This window comes from Cyphellophora attinorum (genome assembly GCF_001299255.1).
Source record: "Cyphellophora attinorum strain CBS 131958 chromosome Unknown Contig6, whole genome shotgun sequence".
In the NCBI taxonomy this organism is placed as follows: domain Eukaryota; kingdom Fungi; phylum Ascomycota; class Eurotiomycetes; order Chaetothyriales; family Cyphellophoraceae; genus Cyphellophora; species Cyphellophora attinorum.
This window is the reverse complement of record NW_017253234.1, coordinates 608,209-624,728: the sequence shown is the minus strand read 5'-3', so window position 1 is coordinate 624,728 and position 16,520 is coordinate 608,209. Positions and strand designations below refer to the sequence as shown.

At 52.8% G+C, this 16,520-nt stretch overlaps 5 protein-coding genes across 5 annotated transcripts; 3 read left to right on the top strand and 2 right to left on the bottom strand.

Annotated features, from left to right (window-relative positions):
* Window positions 1-109: 109 nt before the first annotated feature.
* Window positions 110-1,396, top strand: AB675_1958 (uncharacterized protein; the record flags this gene model as incomplete). The annotated part of the gene is made up of 3 exons (XM_018141888.1): window positions 110-671; window positions 724-877; window positions 928-1,396. 3 exons carry the CDS (start codon window positions 110-112, stop codon window positions 1,394-1,396), a joined length of 1,185 nt encoding a protein of 394 aa, XP_018002607.1.
* Window positions 1,397-2,078: 682 nt separating this feature from the next.
* On the top strand, window positions 2,079-9,050 carry AB675_1957 (General negative regulator of transcription subunit 1; the record flags this gene model as incomplete). Its single annotated transcript, XM_018141887.1, has 1 exon — window positions 2,079-9,050. The coding sequence occupies one exon, from the start codon at window positions 2,079-2,081 to the stop codon at window positions 9,048-9,050; it is 6,972 nt and encodes a 2,323-aa protein (XP_018003064.1).
* Window positions 9,051-9,450: 400 nt separating this feature from the next.
* AB675_1956 (uncharacterized protein) lies at window positions 9,451-11,317 on the bottom strand (the record flags this gene model as incomplete). Its single annotated transcript, XM_018141886.1, has 2 exons — window positions 9,451-9,657; window positions 9,749-11,317. The coding sequence occupies 2 exons, from the start codon at window positions 11,315-11,317 to the stop codon at window positions 9,451-9,453; spliced, it is 1,776 nt and encodes a 591-aa protein (XP_018003000.1).
* Window positions 11,318-11,749: 432 nt separating this feature from the next.
* AB675_1955 (putative transporter YgaY) lies at window positions 11,750-13,430 on the bottom strand (the record flags this gene model as incomplete). The annotated part of the gene is made up of 2 exons (XM_018141885.1): window positions 11,750-12,461; window positions 12,544-13,430. 2 exons carry the CDS (start codon window positions 13,428-13,430, stop codon window positions 11,750-11,752), a joined length of 1,599 nt encoding a protein of 532 aa, XP_018002732.1.
* Window positions 13,431-14,878: 1,448 nt separating this feature from the next.
* Window positions 14,879-15,313, top strand: AB675_1954 (uncharacterized protein; the record flags this gene model as incomplete). Its single annotated transcript, XM_018141884.1, has 1 exon — window positions 14,879-15,313. The coding sequence occupies one exon, from the start codon at window positions 14,879-14,881 to the stop codon at window positions 15,311-15,313; it is 435 nt and encodes a 144-aa protein (XP_018002935.1).
* Between the last annotated feature and the right edge of the window lie 1,207 nt (window positions 15,314-16,520).

Here is a 16,520-nt window from a genome sequence, read left to right as displayed (position 1 = left end):
AGACATTGAGACCTGCCTGATCTCAGCTGCGCCTATTATTCGCATCAATAGCGTATTCAAGTGAAGACAGCGACCGTTTGTTTAGAATCCTCTTATTGTCTCGGGCGCAATGGCTTCGACTCCTCCTCTACAGATCATATCTCCTCAGACCCCTTCGACTCCGCTGTATGGCGCTGCGTATGATCGTCCCACAAGACAGTCCTCTCGAATAAAGCAACGTGCAACAAGCCATGCGCAAGTAGTCCACCAGACGCCAGCACGGCAACGATCTGTCACTTCTCCAGCACATGACTCGAAATCGATAGCAAGGTCGCAAGTGACACCAAAGAAAGCGCCTCGCCGTGTGCAAGTTGTTTCTCCGACTTCACCCAATACACAACCGACTCCCTATCAACCACCTAAGCAACCTGCACCATCATCTACCACTTTCGCCAACGGCATGCTACCGACGCCTGTGAAGACTCCTAAAAAGAAATCCGTAACCGACGTCAAAACTGCATCTGCTGCGCTTTTTCAAGACCCGTTCACAATCGAAGAAATGGCTGCCTCAACACCTCGGAAGAATCGCAAGACTAAGCGCTACAATGGCTACTCGCTCGAAAGCTTTCGCGCTGAGGATGAGATACCGAAAGTGCAAGTGTTCACAGACAATCGTGACAAGGTGCCCGAAGGTAAGACACTGACAGCAACTCCTCCGGCAATTCATGCTAACGAGTTTTCAAGTGGACAACAGTCCTTCCAACCCGTTCTTGAGCAACGACATCACCGAGCAAGAAGCGCCTAGGGTGAGCAAGCGTCGCAAGGTCTCGAATCATCACCGCAAAGATCCTCAGGTCGAAGAAGCCCTCCGCAAAGACGATGGCATGGTCTACGTCTTGTAAGTGACTCCACCGTCGGCTCCTTGTCGCAAAGCTAATATCCTCCAAGCCGTGGCAAGAAGGTCTTTCGCCGCTTCAATGACGCCGGTGAAGAAGACGAGGAAGTCGATTCAGACGATCTTGGTCTTCTCGACCATTCCACCAATGGCAGACGAACACGACCCATGAGAACTTTGACACGAAAATCAATCAAACCCACACGTCTATTCGAGTCCGAAGAGGACAAGGCTGCCCGTGAGCGTGCTCGACAAGAAGAAGAAGCTACCGATGTCGAAGCCCGCACATCTGAGGACGATATCTCGAGAACTAATGGCTCTTCGAAGTCCCTGAGGACACCCACTCAATCAGCCGACAAGAAGGTCAGCCCTTTTGACAAATGGCCACGCCTCAAGAAGGGAAGCAGAGAAGGTTCTACATCTAAAGCTGTGAAGCGAACCGCAAGTGATGCACTGGATGGTTCTTCCACCGAAGATACCGGGGATGTTTCCAGATCATCGAAGCGGAAGACTCGCGCATGAAGCTGACGTCGTTGAGATGTAGCATTATGTATTCAGACAATGCGGGAGCGCTACGAAAGGGATTCACAGTCTTGCTCAGGTGGGCTCGACAGTTGGCATTACATTGGAAGGATCAAGACTGACGGACGACGTTGGCATATGCCCATGAAATGGATTGATAGAACTGGAAATCATTCTCGGGGCGGCTTGCTGGTCTTACAAAATTCCAAGCTAGGTCTTTGAGACAGTGACCAAGGCCAGCGAAAGCTCTCATAGCGACAACCACCATCTAACGTCTCATCAAGTGTACTGTATAGATCGCTGAGCATCTTCCAAAGTGACAAGCTAGCCGTGTAGAGAGTACAGAGGGTACTGTATCTGAACACATGAGGTACTACTTACTTAGTACCTAGGGTAAGTACAGGTGGAGGCCCGCTGCCAAGACAGAATTCTCCAGATGCGCCATTCGCGACCTCAACTCGAGATCTCCCTCATGCAAACTATCTTTCTCCCTCTTTTCATCCCTCTTCCCTACCAACGGGTGGCTTTGATATCACAATCGGCCTGTCCTGCTTCCACTCTGAGCAGAGTTGTAAATTTATTCGTACTTCCCCCACGTCGACTGGACAGAGCCGATGCGACCGTTGAGAAGCCTCCCACTTCATACCGCTGCGGTTGATATTCAAGGTCATGATCACTTCCCATGAGCTTCGATAAACCCTCCTCCGCCACACATTGGAACTCTTCTCTTGGTCGTTCGTCCGACAAACAGAACAAACCCGAGACTGGTCACTCTGCGTCCGTTTGGGGTCAAACATCACGCGGGCTGACTGCTCAGGGCACTCTACCACCCCTTGCAACTTCTGGTCTTTCTTCCACATCTGCCTTCGGACAAGCGTGGAGGCCATCATCAAGAGGTGATCTTGACTTAGACACATCCAGAGCAACCCCAGGTCTTCCACCTGTAGTGTCAAACTCCTCGGGGCGCTTTACTCTATCAAGACGCCCGACTACTCCTCAATCAGCGCACAGCCAGTCTTCATCATCGAACAACCATCAAGCTGGCGCAATCCAGCAGCCGAACACTTTTGTTGGCCGACCGTTCACATCCCCACGCTCCAGAGCCATCAGCCCCCTGTCGGCCTTGGGAGGAGCTCCCACTTGGAATAACACGGGGTCTGGGGCCGCAGCCGGCGGCGGTACCAGCTCAGGCCCCAGAAGCGGTGGACTACACTCCCCATCGATCCCTGGGACTGGTCTTAATTCTCCTACCTCACTCAAGTTCGAGCGCTCCCCAAGCATCTCGTCCAATCCGAATTCCTCGTCCGCCTCCAAGATCTCCGCGACCCAGATAGTCCTTCTGGTAGATACGATTACCGAGAAAAAGGGCCAGCTCGAGTGGGAATCGAAAGCTGACAAGATTCGGAAATTATTAGACACCAACGGAATGGAGGTGTTCACACAATACTTCCGGCGCTTGGTATCCTCGAATGCGTCGGCCATATTCGACGGAAGAGATCGCGATCATGGAAGCTACAAGCTCCTCCAGCAGGAGATGGATAAGGTAGCACTCGATGTCGAACAAGCCTCCAAGATTGCCGAGGCCATCGACACCTCGAAAGAGGATATCTACAAAGACTTCGATCTGATCAAGTTCACGGCATACTTTCACTCAGCAGACGCCATCTCACAAGTTTTACTCGCCACCGCATTCACGCGCTGTACACGGGCCGATCTACGTAACAAGGCAAACAAGGTCCTCGCGGAAGCAATAGTGCCTTCTATACAGCAGTTTTATGAGAACCGGACACAGCTGCACAACTATTCTCCAAAATGTGTGGCTGCTGTCATAGAGCAGATCGCGCTGTCGTCAGCTTTGACTACGACCGAGCAGAAGGCCGACCTCTACTGGACAGTCCGAAGTCGGTACGAGGGCCAGCAAGACGCCCCTGCAGATGTTGTATCTGCGCTGTCGCTCTTGCGGCTTCCTGCTGATGACCAAAAGATCGCGAAAAGTTTGCTCCGGACCGGCACCAAGAGCACGGCCTCCAAACAAGCAGTTGAGGATATTTTGCATGGCATCGGTCTCAACAATATCACTGACTCAGAGGTCTCCCACGCGCTGCTGTTCATGTCATACGCTCGCTCGCAATCATATGACATTAGCATGTTCATCAGTACCGTCCAGAGCAAAGCGAACAACGTATCAGTGGATTGGCCCCAAGTAGTGACAGGCTTCGACTTGCCAGATCTTCAGATACAAACAGTTGATTTTGTGCGCCTGTTCAAGGCTCTGAGAGTGATCGCGCTGGACGACTCTGACTTTGACCTCCAGAGATTATGGGGCGGTCAATGGCACCATCCAGCTACTCAGATGTCGTTTCTGCGAGCATTCTTGAGCGCACTGCCTGAAGACGTTGGCCCTTCGCAGATACCCAATTTTCGCTCGAGCATACCAATAGCCGACATGGCAAGCTTGAGCGAGGACAAGAGGAGATATCTTGACAGCCATCTGAATACCCAGTATACGTCACTCGACGCCATGGTCGCTGTTCTCGAGATATCTCTGGCTCAAGAGCTTCAAGGCGAGGATCTCGGTAGGAACGAGATCTTGACTGAGATACTCCACAAGCACTCCATCGTTTTCCTCCTGTCGCTGGTGACGCTCAAGCCGAAGACTTGGACCGCACTGCAGGAGAAGGTCATCCATGAATGCTTTCGACTATTCATCGAGAAGCAGAGAGATGACGCACCCATCGTGCTCGAGTCGCTGTACGCGCTGGATCCCATGCTGGTCTTCAGCTTGTGCGCAATCGTGTTCGCACAAGATCCTCGCGAGACAGAGTTCATCTACCAGCGAGCCGAGGAATTCGGATGGACGACAGAGTTTCTCAAACATTGGCAAAATCCTCTTGCCCTGGATTTGGCCTGCATGCGCAACAAACGTAACGCCGATTTTGATCTCGATGGGTATTTGACAGACGTGGCTGAAGGCAAAGGTCCCGCACAGCTTGGTATGGTGTTATGCAAGTACCTGAGGATCAAGGCCGACGACGAATTTCGCGTGCAGAGAGACCAAGCAAGTCCTCAATCTGTTCCTCTGAGTCTTGGAACAGTTCAAACGCTCCTAGAGAAACTCGACGAGTTCATCAGTGAGCGCGAGCTTGTGGAAAGCGCCCAAACAACATGCCTGCAAACATATCCGCGACTTATCAATTTTGGCACAGGTTTTGACGAACTCCTAGAGAAGAGCTCCGAAGAACATGGCAACAAATTGTCCAAGGAGACCGATGATCGCATGTCCGAGCTATTCGGCCGGATGTATCGCAACGAGGTCTCAATTCGTGACATGGTCACAGAGATGAAGGATCTGAAGCTGTCAAACGAGCCTGAGAGGCAAGATCTCTTCTGCTGCATAGTGCATGGGTTGTTCGATGAGTTTCCCTGCTACAACGAATACCCAGAGGATGCGTTGCAAAAGACTGCTTTACTGTTCGGCAATATCATCAAGTACAAATTGCTTCCATCTATTCCGCGAGAGTACAGTCTCTCGCTTATGCTGAAAGCTGTTCGCGACAACCCGCCCGGAAGTCTCATGTACGAGTTTGGCATCGAAGCAATACTACAGATCTGCGATCAGCTTCCCGAATGGCCTGGCTACTGCACATATTTGCTCAGAATACCGACTCTGCGGCATCCAGAAATCAGACAGCGCGCGCAGGAGGGACTTCAAAAGCAAGAGGCTGAAGGCGAGGTCAACGGCAACGGTGTCGGCCCTCATACTAATGGCTATGGGTTCGATATGCCTGCCATCGATAGCAACCGAGCATTCCGTTCCATCCACGCCGATCCTGCTCCAGCGAACCTGCGCTTCCAGGATCCTGATCCAGCGGTGCAGGAGTCCGTTTCCTTCATCATCAACAATCTCAGCCATGGCAATCTAGAGTCCAAGGTGTCGCAGGTCAGGGATTCACTCAACCCTGAGAGCTACCAGTGGTTCGCGAACTATCTCGTAGACGGTCGTGCGAAGCTGGAAGCCAATAACCAGAAACTCTACTGCAATCTGCTCGCTCTGCTTGACGATAGAGTTCTTATCACCGAAGTCCTCCGACAGACCTATATCAGCATCGTCAAGCTCATCAATTCCGACACCAATGGTGCTACGGAAAGAGGTTATTTGAAGAATCTGGGAATCTGGCTCGGCTCGCTCACTCTCGCACAGGACAAGCCAATCAAGCACAAGAACATCTACTTCGTCAACCTTCTAATTGAGGGGCACGAAACGCAGAGACTGGTCACTGTCATTCCTTTCACCTGCAAGGCACTCACTCAGGCCAAAGACTCCATGATATTCAAGCCTCCGAATCCCTGGACGATGGAGATTGTTCAGGTCTTGAAAGAGTTGTACGAAATTGCCGAGCTCAAGTTGAACCAGAAGTTTGAGATCGAAGTTCTTTGCAAAGATCTGAAGCTTGATATCAAGAAGATCACTGCAGCGACGATTGTGCGAGATCATGCACAGCCTGACGAAGACTCAGTGAACATCTCTGCAATGCCAGATGGCCTCGAGAATTTCGACGACCTTTCTCTTAATGGTGCCATGAACCGAGGCGTCAGAGAACGCGTCTCGGTTGCAGAGATTATGGCAAGCCTGCCAAATCTACGCGACGTGCTCAAATACCCGCCTCACTCCGGCCCGCCTCAAGAACAGGCTGTCATTGAAGAGGTCGTGTCAAGAGCTTTCGAGCAGGCGATACAAGAAATAATCGCACCAGTTGTCGAACGGTCTATCACCATCGCATCAATTTCAACGGCTCAGCTCATTGCAAAGGACTACGCGAACAACGCTGATCCGGACCAATACCAAGCAGCTGCGCGCCAGATGGTAAAGTCTCTTGCCGGAAGCTTGGCCTTGGTCACTTGCAAGGAGCCTCTTCGCATGAGCATCACCAACTGGATCCGTCGTCCAAGTGAAGACATCCAGGAGTCGATTATGCCCGAAGGAGCTATTCTAATGTGCGTAAACGACAACCTAGACACTGCATGCAGCTTCGTTGAGACTGCCGCCACCGACCGTGCTATTCCAGAGATTGACCACGTCATTGCACCTGAACTAGAGGAGCGACGACAATTTCTAGCTGAGGGAAGCGGCCGCGCTTTCGTCAGCAGCTCTGCGAATGCCACACAGCGATGGTCCCAAATGCTACCGGAGCCCTACAAGCAGCTGCTGGACGGCTTGAGTGACGCTCAGCGGGCTGTATACGAAGACTTCGATCATCGCGTGCACGGCACCAATATCAGTCACACCCAGAATGCCTCGATCGATTCGACAGGACGACAGATTCCAGATGTGCTACAAGAGACGCTGGCCATGCCCAACCTGTCCACTCCAGCAGATCAGCATGTCGTGCCGCATCAGAGTCCGCTTGGCCTGCACGATGGGCGCGGTGTCGACTCAGCTCCTCAACCACGTCTCAATGGCCTCGACGCAGTGCCGCCACAAGAGCGGGTCTTTGCGCTGGTAGAAGATATGCAGAAGGCTGCTCGAGCTTCTGATGCCATGCGACTGGCCGACCTCGAGAAGGACAACTCAATGTTCCACGACTTTAGACAGATATTGATGGTCATCACAGGATCTCAGCGTCCCAATTCCGAGATACTGGCAAGACAAGTCGCAGAGAAGGTATGCAACATCTTTGCGACAAAGCCTCCGAACAAGTTCCTCGAAGCAGAGATTCTCTCCTTCCTACTGTCGAAGCTGTGTGTCTTGTCAGAAATGATCATCAGAGATGTCTTTCGCTGGGTTTCGAGCAATGAGCCTGTGCTCCTGAGCAATGCCAACGTTGTGGCAGGATTAGTGGCTCCAGGGTTAATGGACCTCAGCCGCGTGGATGCCTACCTGGCCGATGCCTTGTTGCAGAGAGAGCCGCAAGGTCTACAGATCCTATCTGAGTTGTTGGATCTGACTCTGTTCACTGCGGAGCCTACGACCCTGCGAGCTGATTTCGTCAACAGTCTCGTCGCAATGTCTACCTGGCTACGCGAAGATCCATCACTTGCTCTCGCTTCAGGCATCAACTCGAGACTAGCTGCGCACGGAATGTCCGCTATCGATGCTGTCCCTGTGTCTGACAAGGTCAAGGCTAAGCAGGATCAAATGCGGTATATCTTTGACGAATGGCTGCGATTGTTTGACAATCGACCTGCTGATGCCAGCGCTGTGGCAGCATTCTTCCGCGACATACACCAGGAGAAGATCGTCAATGATGCAGCAGACACAGTCGAATTCCTACGTCTCGCTATTGATGCGTGCGTCGATGGCTTCGAGAAAGAGGCATCCAGTACTCGTGGGAGTTTCAATGATGCTTTCAGCACTACTGATGCTTTGGCCAGCTTCGTCATGAGCCTCGTGCTGTTCCAAGGCGAGTCGGGTGGCGCCGTCCAGCAGGCCAGGGCTGCGCATCTCGAGTCGATTTTGTCCTTGCTTGTGTTGATCATCAATCACAGCCAGAACATGCACGGAGTCCATTTCCCACAGCGGGTTTTCAATCGCCTGATCAGCAGCATGCTATACGAACTATCTGCTGCAAGACTCGAGGATGGGAGTGAGCAAAACCAGATGATCCGAGCCTTCGGAACAATGCTCAAGTCACTACAGCCGTCATGGTTTCCAGGACTCTCCTTCGCTTGGATGGGCTTGATTGTCAACCGGGTCCTGGTAAAAGGCCTCCTGAAGGAGGGACACGAGACTGGTCACCAAATCTACCGCGACCTCACCGGCTTGTCGCTCATGTTTTTCTCGGACGGCATTCGTACAGCTATCTCACAAACGGTGCTAGCAGAGTTGTATCGAGGCATCTTGCGCAACATATTGGTCATTCATCACGACTATCCCGACTTCCTCAGCGCCAATTACTCATACCTCTGCAGTCGCATAGGATATGAGATTCCACAGCTGAGGAATCTAATCTTAACATGCCGTCCAGTGTCTTGCGGGGACCTGCCTGATCCGACAATGCCAGGTCTGAAAATCGAGCGACTGGATGAGATGAAGAAAAGCCCGGAGCTGCCTTCCGACTTCGATGCGTTGCTGAGGTCAGAAAATATTCACGACTTGATCGAAGCTGCTCTGAAGAAGAATGCCGACCTGGATAGTCTTGCCAGGCAGATCTACACCAAATTGGCAGCTGCTGCATCTACTGCCTCGAAGGCCTCACCCCAGCGTATGATCGAGCTCATCAATACACTCGTCCCCTTTATCGGTCAAGCAGCATCTCAGGCCGGAGCCAAGTTCGAACCCAATGGACCGGCTACGAAACTGCTGATGACTCTTGCGGTGTTCCTGGACGCTGAGCAGCGCTACTACCTTGTCAACGCCCTCGCCGATCAGATCCGCTTCCCAAACACGCACACAGATTACTTCCTCAAGTTCGTGCTACACCTTTGGGGCAATGGAGCGACCATCACCGACGTGCAGCGCGAATTGAGAGAGCAGATTTGTCGCGTGCTGTTGGAGCGCATTTCGGTGGCGAGACCGCATCCATGGGGCATCACGATCTTGAGCATGGAGCTGCTAAGTAACAACAGCCTGGGTTTCTGGGAAGTGGTTGCAGCGGAAGGTGGGCAGCAGATGCAGGCGAGGCTGCAGGTTGCTATTAGGCAGGCTGGCCATTGAGAAGGGGAAGGGAAGCGGCGTAAATGCGAAGAATGTCGCAGACAGGGTGCGAGCCGTGTGGTAATGCTGGGGCTCCACCAATGGACTTGACATGAGATACGGCAAGACGCGACTTGATGTAAGCTTCTACCTAATTCGATTCATGGGAACATTGGGAGCGGCAGGAATGGAGGCATATATTTGTACATCATAGAGGAAACAGAAAAGCGAGGAAGCGGTGCTGGAGGGCATGACTAGGTAGTTCTTGCATCGTCTCTTCTTGAGGCACGGAGTTACAACTGGATTTCAATGTCTTCCTATCAGTATTTGGTGTACGTGGCCTGCTTGCTTGCTTACTCGCTCATGCTTCGCTGCTAGGAATCGACCCAGAGGCAACCGTATGCTGCGTCCTTGTCGGCCATCAGCCGAAGAGTGTACCGGGCCCGAAGGCACGGAGGCCAGGTGTAGCCCCTGACCAGGGCTGCCTGGCCAGACCTTCACCACCAAATTGAGTCACAGTACACTGGCCCTTCCGGTCATCGCGCTCATCAGCCTTCACAATCCATCGAGTCCGCATGCTGGCCTCCTGTAGGACCCATTGAACAGGATATCCGCCGCCGATCTTTCGCTGTAAAACGTGTTAGAAAGACAATGTGCCGGGTGGGACCAGGACCGGGGGACTGATGTCTCGCCCGATTCAGGTTCAGGGGTTTACGTACCTCCCATTCCCCGACCTTGACTTCCAGGACACCTGGATTGCTTCTGTGCCCGAAAATGAATTTCCAAAGTTCGCTGACGTAGGCCTTGATGCTCTCCGCGCTCGACGGAGGTAGTCCCAAGTTTACACGACCAGGAGGGTCTTCGTCATCGTCAATCTCGTCGGCCTCCTCATCTTCCCCCTCAGAGTCCTCCCTGTCGGCATCATCGTCACTTGAACTGTCGTTGTCCGCGGCTGACCTTGGATCCGGCACGGGGCGGGCTCTGGAGTGCGCAATGTGACTCAGCCCGAGGTCGTAGTAAATCTGCAATCTCGACAAGGTTTCCATTTCCTTGAGCTCCTTCAGCACAGCATCGGACTCGATTTCTGTGTCCAACAGCTCTGACGGTCGATCGCAATCGATTGTGAGATCCCTCAACTTCGGGCAGCTCAATCGAATGCTCTTGACATCGTCTGCAGTCAAGACCTTGCGTCTGTCCGAGGACAACTCAGATGCAGACTCTCGCTCATGAAGCTGTAGTACTTCGAGACTGTCTCCATGCCGTGCGAGAACAGACGACAGTGATAGCTTGCCCATCCAAGACCACAGGCTGAGAGACCGGAGCGGCGCTGTGGTGGACAGGTAGTTCTCAACAGCTGCGTGAATGGCTGAACCATCCATACCATAGCTGAAGTTCAATGAAACGTCCTTGAGACCTGTCAGAAGTACTGGAGCGCGCTCAAAGTAGCTTATTTCCGGACGTCCTGACGAACATTTGATATTGTCCAGCTTGGTCAAATCGACAAAGCGCGCCCAGTGGTCTAAGATTGCCCCAGACATTCCATAACCGTCCAGCGTCAGTCTTCGGAGAGAGCCATTAGGACTCTGATGAACGTAAAACTTTTCTTCTAGTTTCCGTTTCTCCTCCCATTGGTCCTGAGAAATTCCATGTATGACGCAGCCTGCCGAGTAACGACTTAGGGAGGCGAATCTGAGATTGGGTGCTTGTGCAACAATGCGCTTGAAGCATGCGTCTCTCAGGTCTGGATGGTCTCCGTTATTCTGAAACGAGGCCTTGATTGCAGTGAGTGCGGGTGAGGCAGCTAATGCGAGCTCGGCTGGGTCATGCTCGTCTGCTGTCTGTTCATTGCGCTCAAACTTGTATATTTGGAGTTCTGCCTTCTTCTGATGAGTATGAAGGGCGTTGAGGATTGGCAATGGGATCATGCTGCCGTGGTTCCAGACCAAGAGCTTTACATTGCCTAGCTTTTCGATGAGAAGTGCCAATTCCCTCCACTTGACCTCTGGATTTTCGTCAGAGTCTGAAGTATACACATTCTCAACGGTCAGGTATCTCAATCCACGTAAGATGTCCTCGCTCTGGAGCCATTGCTGAACCTCGGTTGCATCGTTCTTCCAGTTGAGAGGCGTGTAGTTGAGGGTTTTGTGCCGGTGGGCGACAAGTTTCGTGGTAGCATTGAAGTACTTGTTGACAAGTGCTAGCGAGCGAAGCGTGGCTGGCGACGTATCGTCAATGAGTTCGAAGATCCATGATAGCAGCTCAACCTCCAGGCTTTCTAGGCCAGGCATTTCGGCGTGCGACCTGCCTCGTGGGACTGGCTGACTTCAGTGGTGCCCGATATGGGACCGCGCACTGATAGTCCGAATTTCGTAAGCCCGAGGCGATCTCTGATCGGTAATCCTCCTTGTGGCAAGAAATTTTGTAGTGACCTTTGATCGACTTTTGCTTTCGGTGAGAGGTAGAAACAAGTGTCAATGGCGAGTGTCGCAACACAAATGTTCAACGTTCTTTAGAGAAGCCGGCAGGCAACCGCTGCGCCTAGAACAGGCAACCGCGCTAAACCCGCCTCCCCTGGTCTTCCCTCTGGGGGCCGCCGGAATCCTTGACATTCGTTGGCAGGCGACAACTCACGTCCTCGACCGCGTTTCGACCCTTATACGTGGCCCAGGGCGGGCTCTGGTGAAAGTTATGCGATACACTTGGTCCCGGCACTGTATCTATCATTGACGGGTCTCTGAACCCGCTTCAGCCTGCTTCTCCGTCACTGCCTTTGCTTGTGTAACCTCAGCATCGGCGTTGGCGCCTGCCACTGGCTTAACATTGGTCTGTTGGTCTTTCGCGGCGCCTTCCCGACTGGTCCTTTGTGCTTCCTCATCTTTCTTTACTTCCACAGGCACATCTTTCCTGATATTCCAACCACCACCCCATCCAACCCAACCTTTTTCGTGCGGTCCCCTGGCAAATGACACCACAAGTGCCATACTAATAAATCCAACACTTGCACTTCCTGAAGCCGTCCAACCGCCACGAGCATACAAACGGTTTCCGATCAGTGTCCCAGCTGTTTGGCCTAGGAACACGCAAACCATATAGCTGGTATTCACTCTGTTCCTAGCTTTCGGAGCGGTAGAATAGATCGCAGTCCTGTTCGATATCTGCGAGGTCTGAATTCCGAGATCTTGCCCCAAAGCCTGAATGATCGGGCCCGCTACAGTGCGTTCGCCTGTATAAGTGCCGATCACAATGCTGGCAAGGACGATACACCCACCGACAATGACGCTAAATAAAGGAACCGTCTTGTCCATCACAATTCGTGCGTAAAAGGGTCCCCATGTCATAGCTGCAATGCCTATAAGAGCAAACAAGCCAATTACCAGCGGCGAGTAGTTGTACGGATCTCCGGCCAGCAAGAACGTCAGTGTAGTCCAGAAGCTAGGGGGTGTCAGCATAAACATGTATTTGGAAGAACCAGAAACGGGAGACTGATGTCCCACCCAGGCAGAGACGTACGTACCTGGTGAATGTCGAGCTTGTGAAGAAGCCAATCAGACACGCCTGCATCAGGACTGGGTAGCGAAAGGTGAATCTGACAATATCCCACAGCAACATGGGGTACCCCCTCACCAGTTTTGCATCCGGATTCGTGCTGGGATAGTCCGGCATGAACAGCCACAGCAGTATCAAGATCAAATATTGGAGCCCGAAGCTGATCCAGTAGATGCAGCGCCATCCAACAAATTCTGCCACCACACCGGACAGCAACCTTGCGACCAGCATCCCCAGCAGCAGGCCCGAGACGACGATCGCTAGCGCCGATGCTCGTCTATGTGGCGGAGCCAGATCGCCCACCAATGGCAACATCAACTGTGGCGTCACCGTCGTCACAGACGTTAGGTAACTTACCGCAAGGAAGACGTGGAAATTATTGGTCAAGCACAGCACTATCCAGAGAGTGGCCGTGAACCAGACCAGCCACAATACGAACGGCCTCCGCTTGACTAGGTCCCCTAGTGGGCAGAGGAATAGCAGGCCTGTGGCGTACCCGGCTTGTGCTAGTGTGGGCACGTATGACGCTTCCTCATCCGAGACACCGAAGTCTTTGGCCAGCAGGTTCAGAATGGGGTGGTTGTAGTATAGATTCGCCACCGTGAAGCACGCCGCGAAGGCAAAGAGGATGTTGAGCGCCATGGAGAAGCCTGGTGGCTTGTTTGGGTCGTAGCGGCATAGTGGTGGTGTATAGGAGAGCAATGTGTACAGTCGACTGACCCGCGATGGTTGCAGCTGTGGCGATGACTCGTTGGTCCGGGCTTGTGCCAGACCTACTGCTGAGTCGATTTTTCCTTCATGTTGATGTTTCTCTTCCACACGTGAAGAACTTGGAGCAACTTCCTCCGTCGTCATGCTGCAGCCACAGATATATCGACGCTCACCTCAGAAATCCTCGGCGGCCTGGCTGTCGCAAGAACTTGGCATCATGTAACATCAAGGTCTCCAAGATACATGCCTCCCACCCCAAAGGACAAAATGCCATCTCTCTCCATCGCAATGATCTGCAAGGGTACGTGGCTTTCTAGCGCTTGGGGAAGACGCCACTACCGTATAGTGAAGACGCGAGCCCGAGGTCGCTTGTGCTGATGATCCCCACGCGGATGACGGCACCATTTATTTCTAGCGGTTAAAGGAATAGCCTGAGATAATTCTACTTATGGTATTTCTCACCGAGGACCGCACTGCCATGAATGGCTTCGTATGTATTTACTGCTCTATATGCCAGTCGATGTTTACCTAAGTATCCAAGGGAAAGCCAACCATGGAATCACGTGTGCATCCCCGACCCTCTTGTGCAGTGGCATGATAGTTTCAGAAGGCAAAGCTGACCTGCCCGAGCTTGAATTGAAACGCCCATGGTGTGGCTGGTTGGCATACCACAAACCGGACGACAAGGCCTAGTAGCAAACATATCTGATCCTTCAAGGAGGCGCTCTTCCAGATCAGTGCCTGAGGGCCGACCTGGCAATCCGAAGAACGGCATAACAGCAAAGCAGGTCACAACAGTCAACCCACGCAATCCACTAGCGGAGCATGTAGATATGCCACCGCAATATTGAATGAAATTCTCACAGCGCCTTCCCTGGCCAAGAAGGTTGCAATGGAGCTTTCCGACTCACTGACTGACGCTTCAGCGAGCCTCATCTCAAAGTCACTCACTTGGCCAGCCGACTGACATGAAAGTTCAGCGCTTGTTCCAAGCCCAAGCCCATGAATATCCTTGTCGCTCGATCCACGAGATTTATCACCAGGACTCTCTACAGTGCGCGGAGAGGCCAGAACGACGCATCCGCGCTGTGAACACTATCTCCGACATACGTCATGTACCACTTTCCCACGATGAGCGCACAGATCGTCTCTCGAACGGAAGCAGCACGAGCGCGTGGCCCAGCCTTCCGATCTCGAGAGCACGGACGCAAAACAAAGGCACGTCGTGTGCGTCTTCAACACCTCATTGTCGCCCACCCAAACGTCTCGAGAGATCTCTTTGTCGCTTTCAGCGTTATTCTCGCAGGTATGGCCGCAAGCAGCAAACGTTCGTGAAATGCGATAGCTAAGAATATCATTGTCGTTCCTTATTCGGAGTTGGTTAATTTCTTTCTGGGATACTTACCTTGCCCTTTTTACGCCGTGTGTCCATTCTTACGATCGACTGATCGACAAGCGAAGCGCGTATGCAGATCGGAACAACTGCACTAGAAGCGGAACAACATCAAGCGCCTCGCTTGAGAGCATCCACCGCATAAGACAGACCCGAATAGCGAACGTCGGTACACGATCCAGTACTTCACCAAAGCACAATGCCCTCCATGAGGCACCTCCCGGCTCTCCTCCTTTTCGCGCCCGCATTAGCCCGCGCGGCAGCGCCACCGCCCGTACAACTCGACGAAAATGGCGTAGCTCACTTTAATATTCCATTTGAGGTGCAATTTGCGCGTCCTGGAGGCGCGAAGCCTCACAAACGCGACGAGAACGATGTAGAGGACTCCGCGACAGAGGAGCAGGAACCCGTGGAGGCATCACGGCAAGGTCGCTTCATGAAGCTTCCACCCGTACAAGTTGAGCCAGAATTTGAGGTCAACCACCAGGGCCAGCCAGAATCAGAAGCTCCCGCATTAGACGAGGCATCAGAGGCGCACGACGCCGACCTGAAGCCCCGCGCCGCCGAGCTGCGCCCGATCCAGTCCCGGCACCAGCCGCCGATATCGCCATCCCAACACACACCATCCTCTTAATCGAGACGACCGGCACCGCGACCTCGACCACCGACCAAAACATCACCACCAGCGCAAATCTCACAGCCACGAACATCCCACCACCACTGAACCATACGAGCTTCCCTTTGCGCAATGGGACAAATAGTACCCTACCGTGTAACGGCACCGAGCAGGTGATCGTGAAGACAGCAAATTTGACAGGCACGCCAACGATGCCGGTGAATCCGGCGAACGCAGCGAAGCCCAGTGGCTCTGCGGTGAAGGCTGGAGGTGTGCTGATGGCGCAGGTACCTACGCTATTGACTGTGGCGGCCGTGGCTGCGGGGATAGTGGTTGCATGGTGCTGATGACTGTGGACGTAGAGCTGGAGGGCCTCCAGCTGGCTGTATATGATACAGGTCGAGGAGACGAAGCTGCGAAGGCAACGCTGGATTTTCACTTCTTGGGGTTTGTGACGATGGATTTTATTCAAGTCTTTTTTGTGGAGGGGTGCGTAGATACCGGTCGGCAGGCAGACAGGAATTGAAATACACTCCAATCGATGCAGTCAAACATCTGAAGCAACACTGCGGACACCATCTTCCTTTCCCTATGAAATTTGCTCGATCCCGTGAGACACCATTAGTCTCCAGAAGCAGCAACCTGTTTTCCCGAAATCGCACTCACAAACGAGCTCGAGGGCCATCGTACGTTCTTCGCGCGCCGTTTCCATGAGCAGGTCAGAAGCATTACAACAGAGGGTCTGTCTATCCTAGGTATTCAGAGACGAAATACCCAGGCAAGCTGTTCAGACAAGACATGAGCGTTTTCTCCCCCTTAACCTACCTCACGCCAAATTTCTTACAGCGACCTCCCTGGCAGGCAAATTGATGATAGATTGATTCTGCGGCTTAAAGCTCATGTGAGGCTCCTCTGAAACTTCCTGGCTCGATTTCAAAAACAGCCCTAGCCCTCAGAGCCCGCCCTGACTCGAAATCTTGAGGTTCAGCTGGCCCTGCTGAGAACGCTCACTTTTATGCCCGAACAGCCTGCCAGGTACCTCGCCCTCCTTCTTCTGCATCTTTGGAGCCGGGTCGCGCCTTCTCAAGCGATCTTAGCGTCTCTCGTACAGTGGAGCACATAGATGGTCAAGACAGTCGATTCTTGGACTGACTTGGAGTCCTTCTTGTCGCCGTTGCCACCAGCACAACAGCGTGGCCACGTCCTCCAAGGCGAGATTTTACTG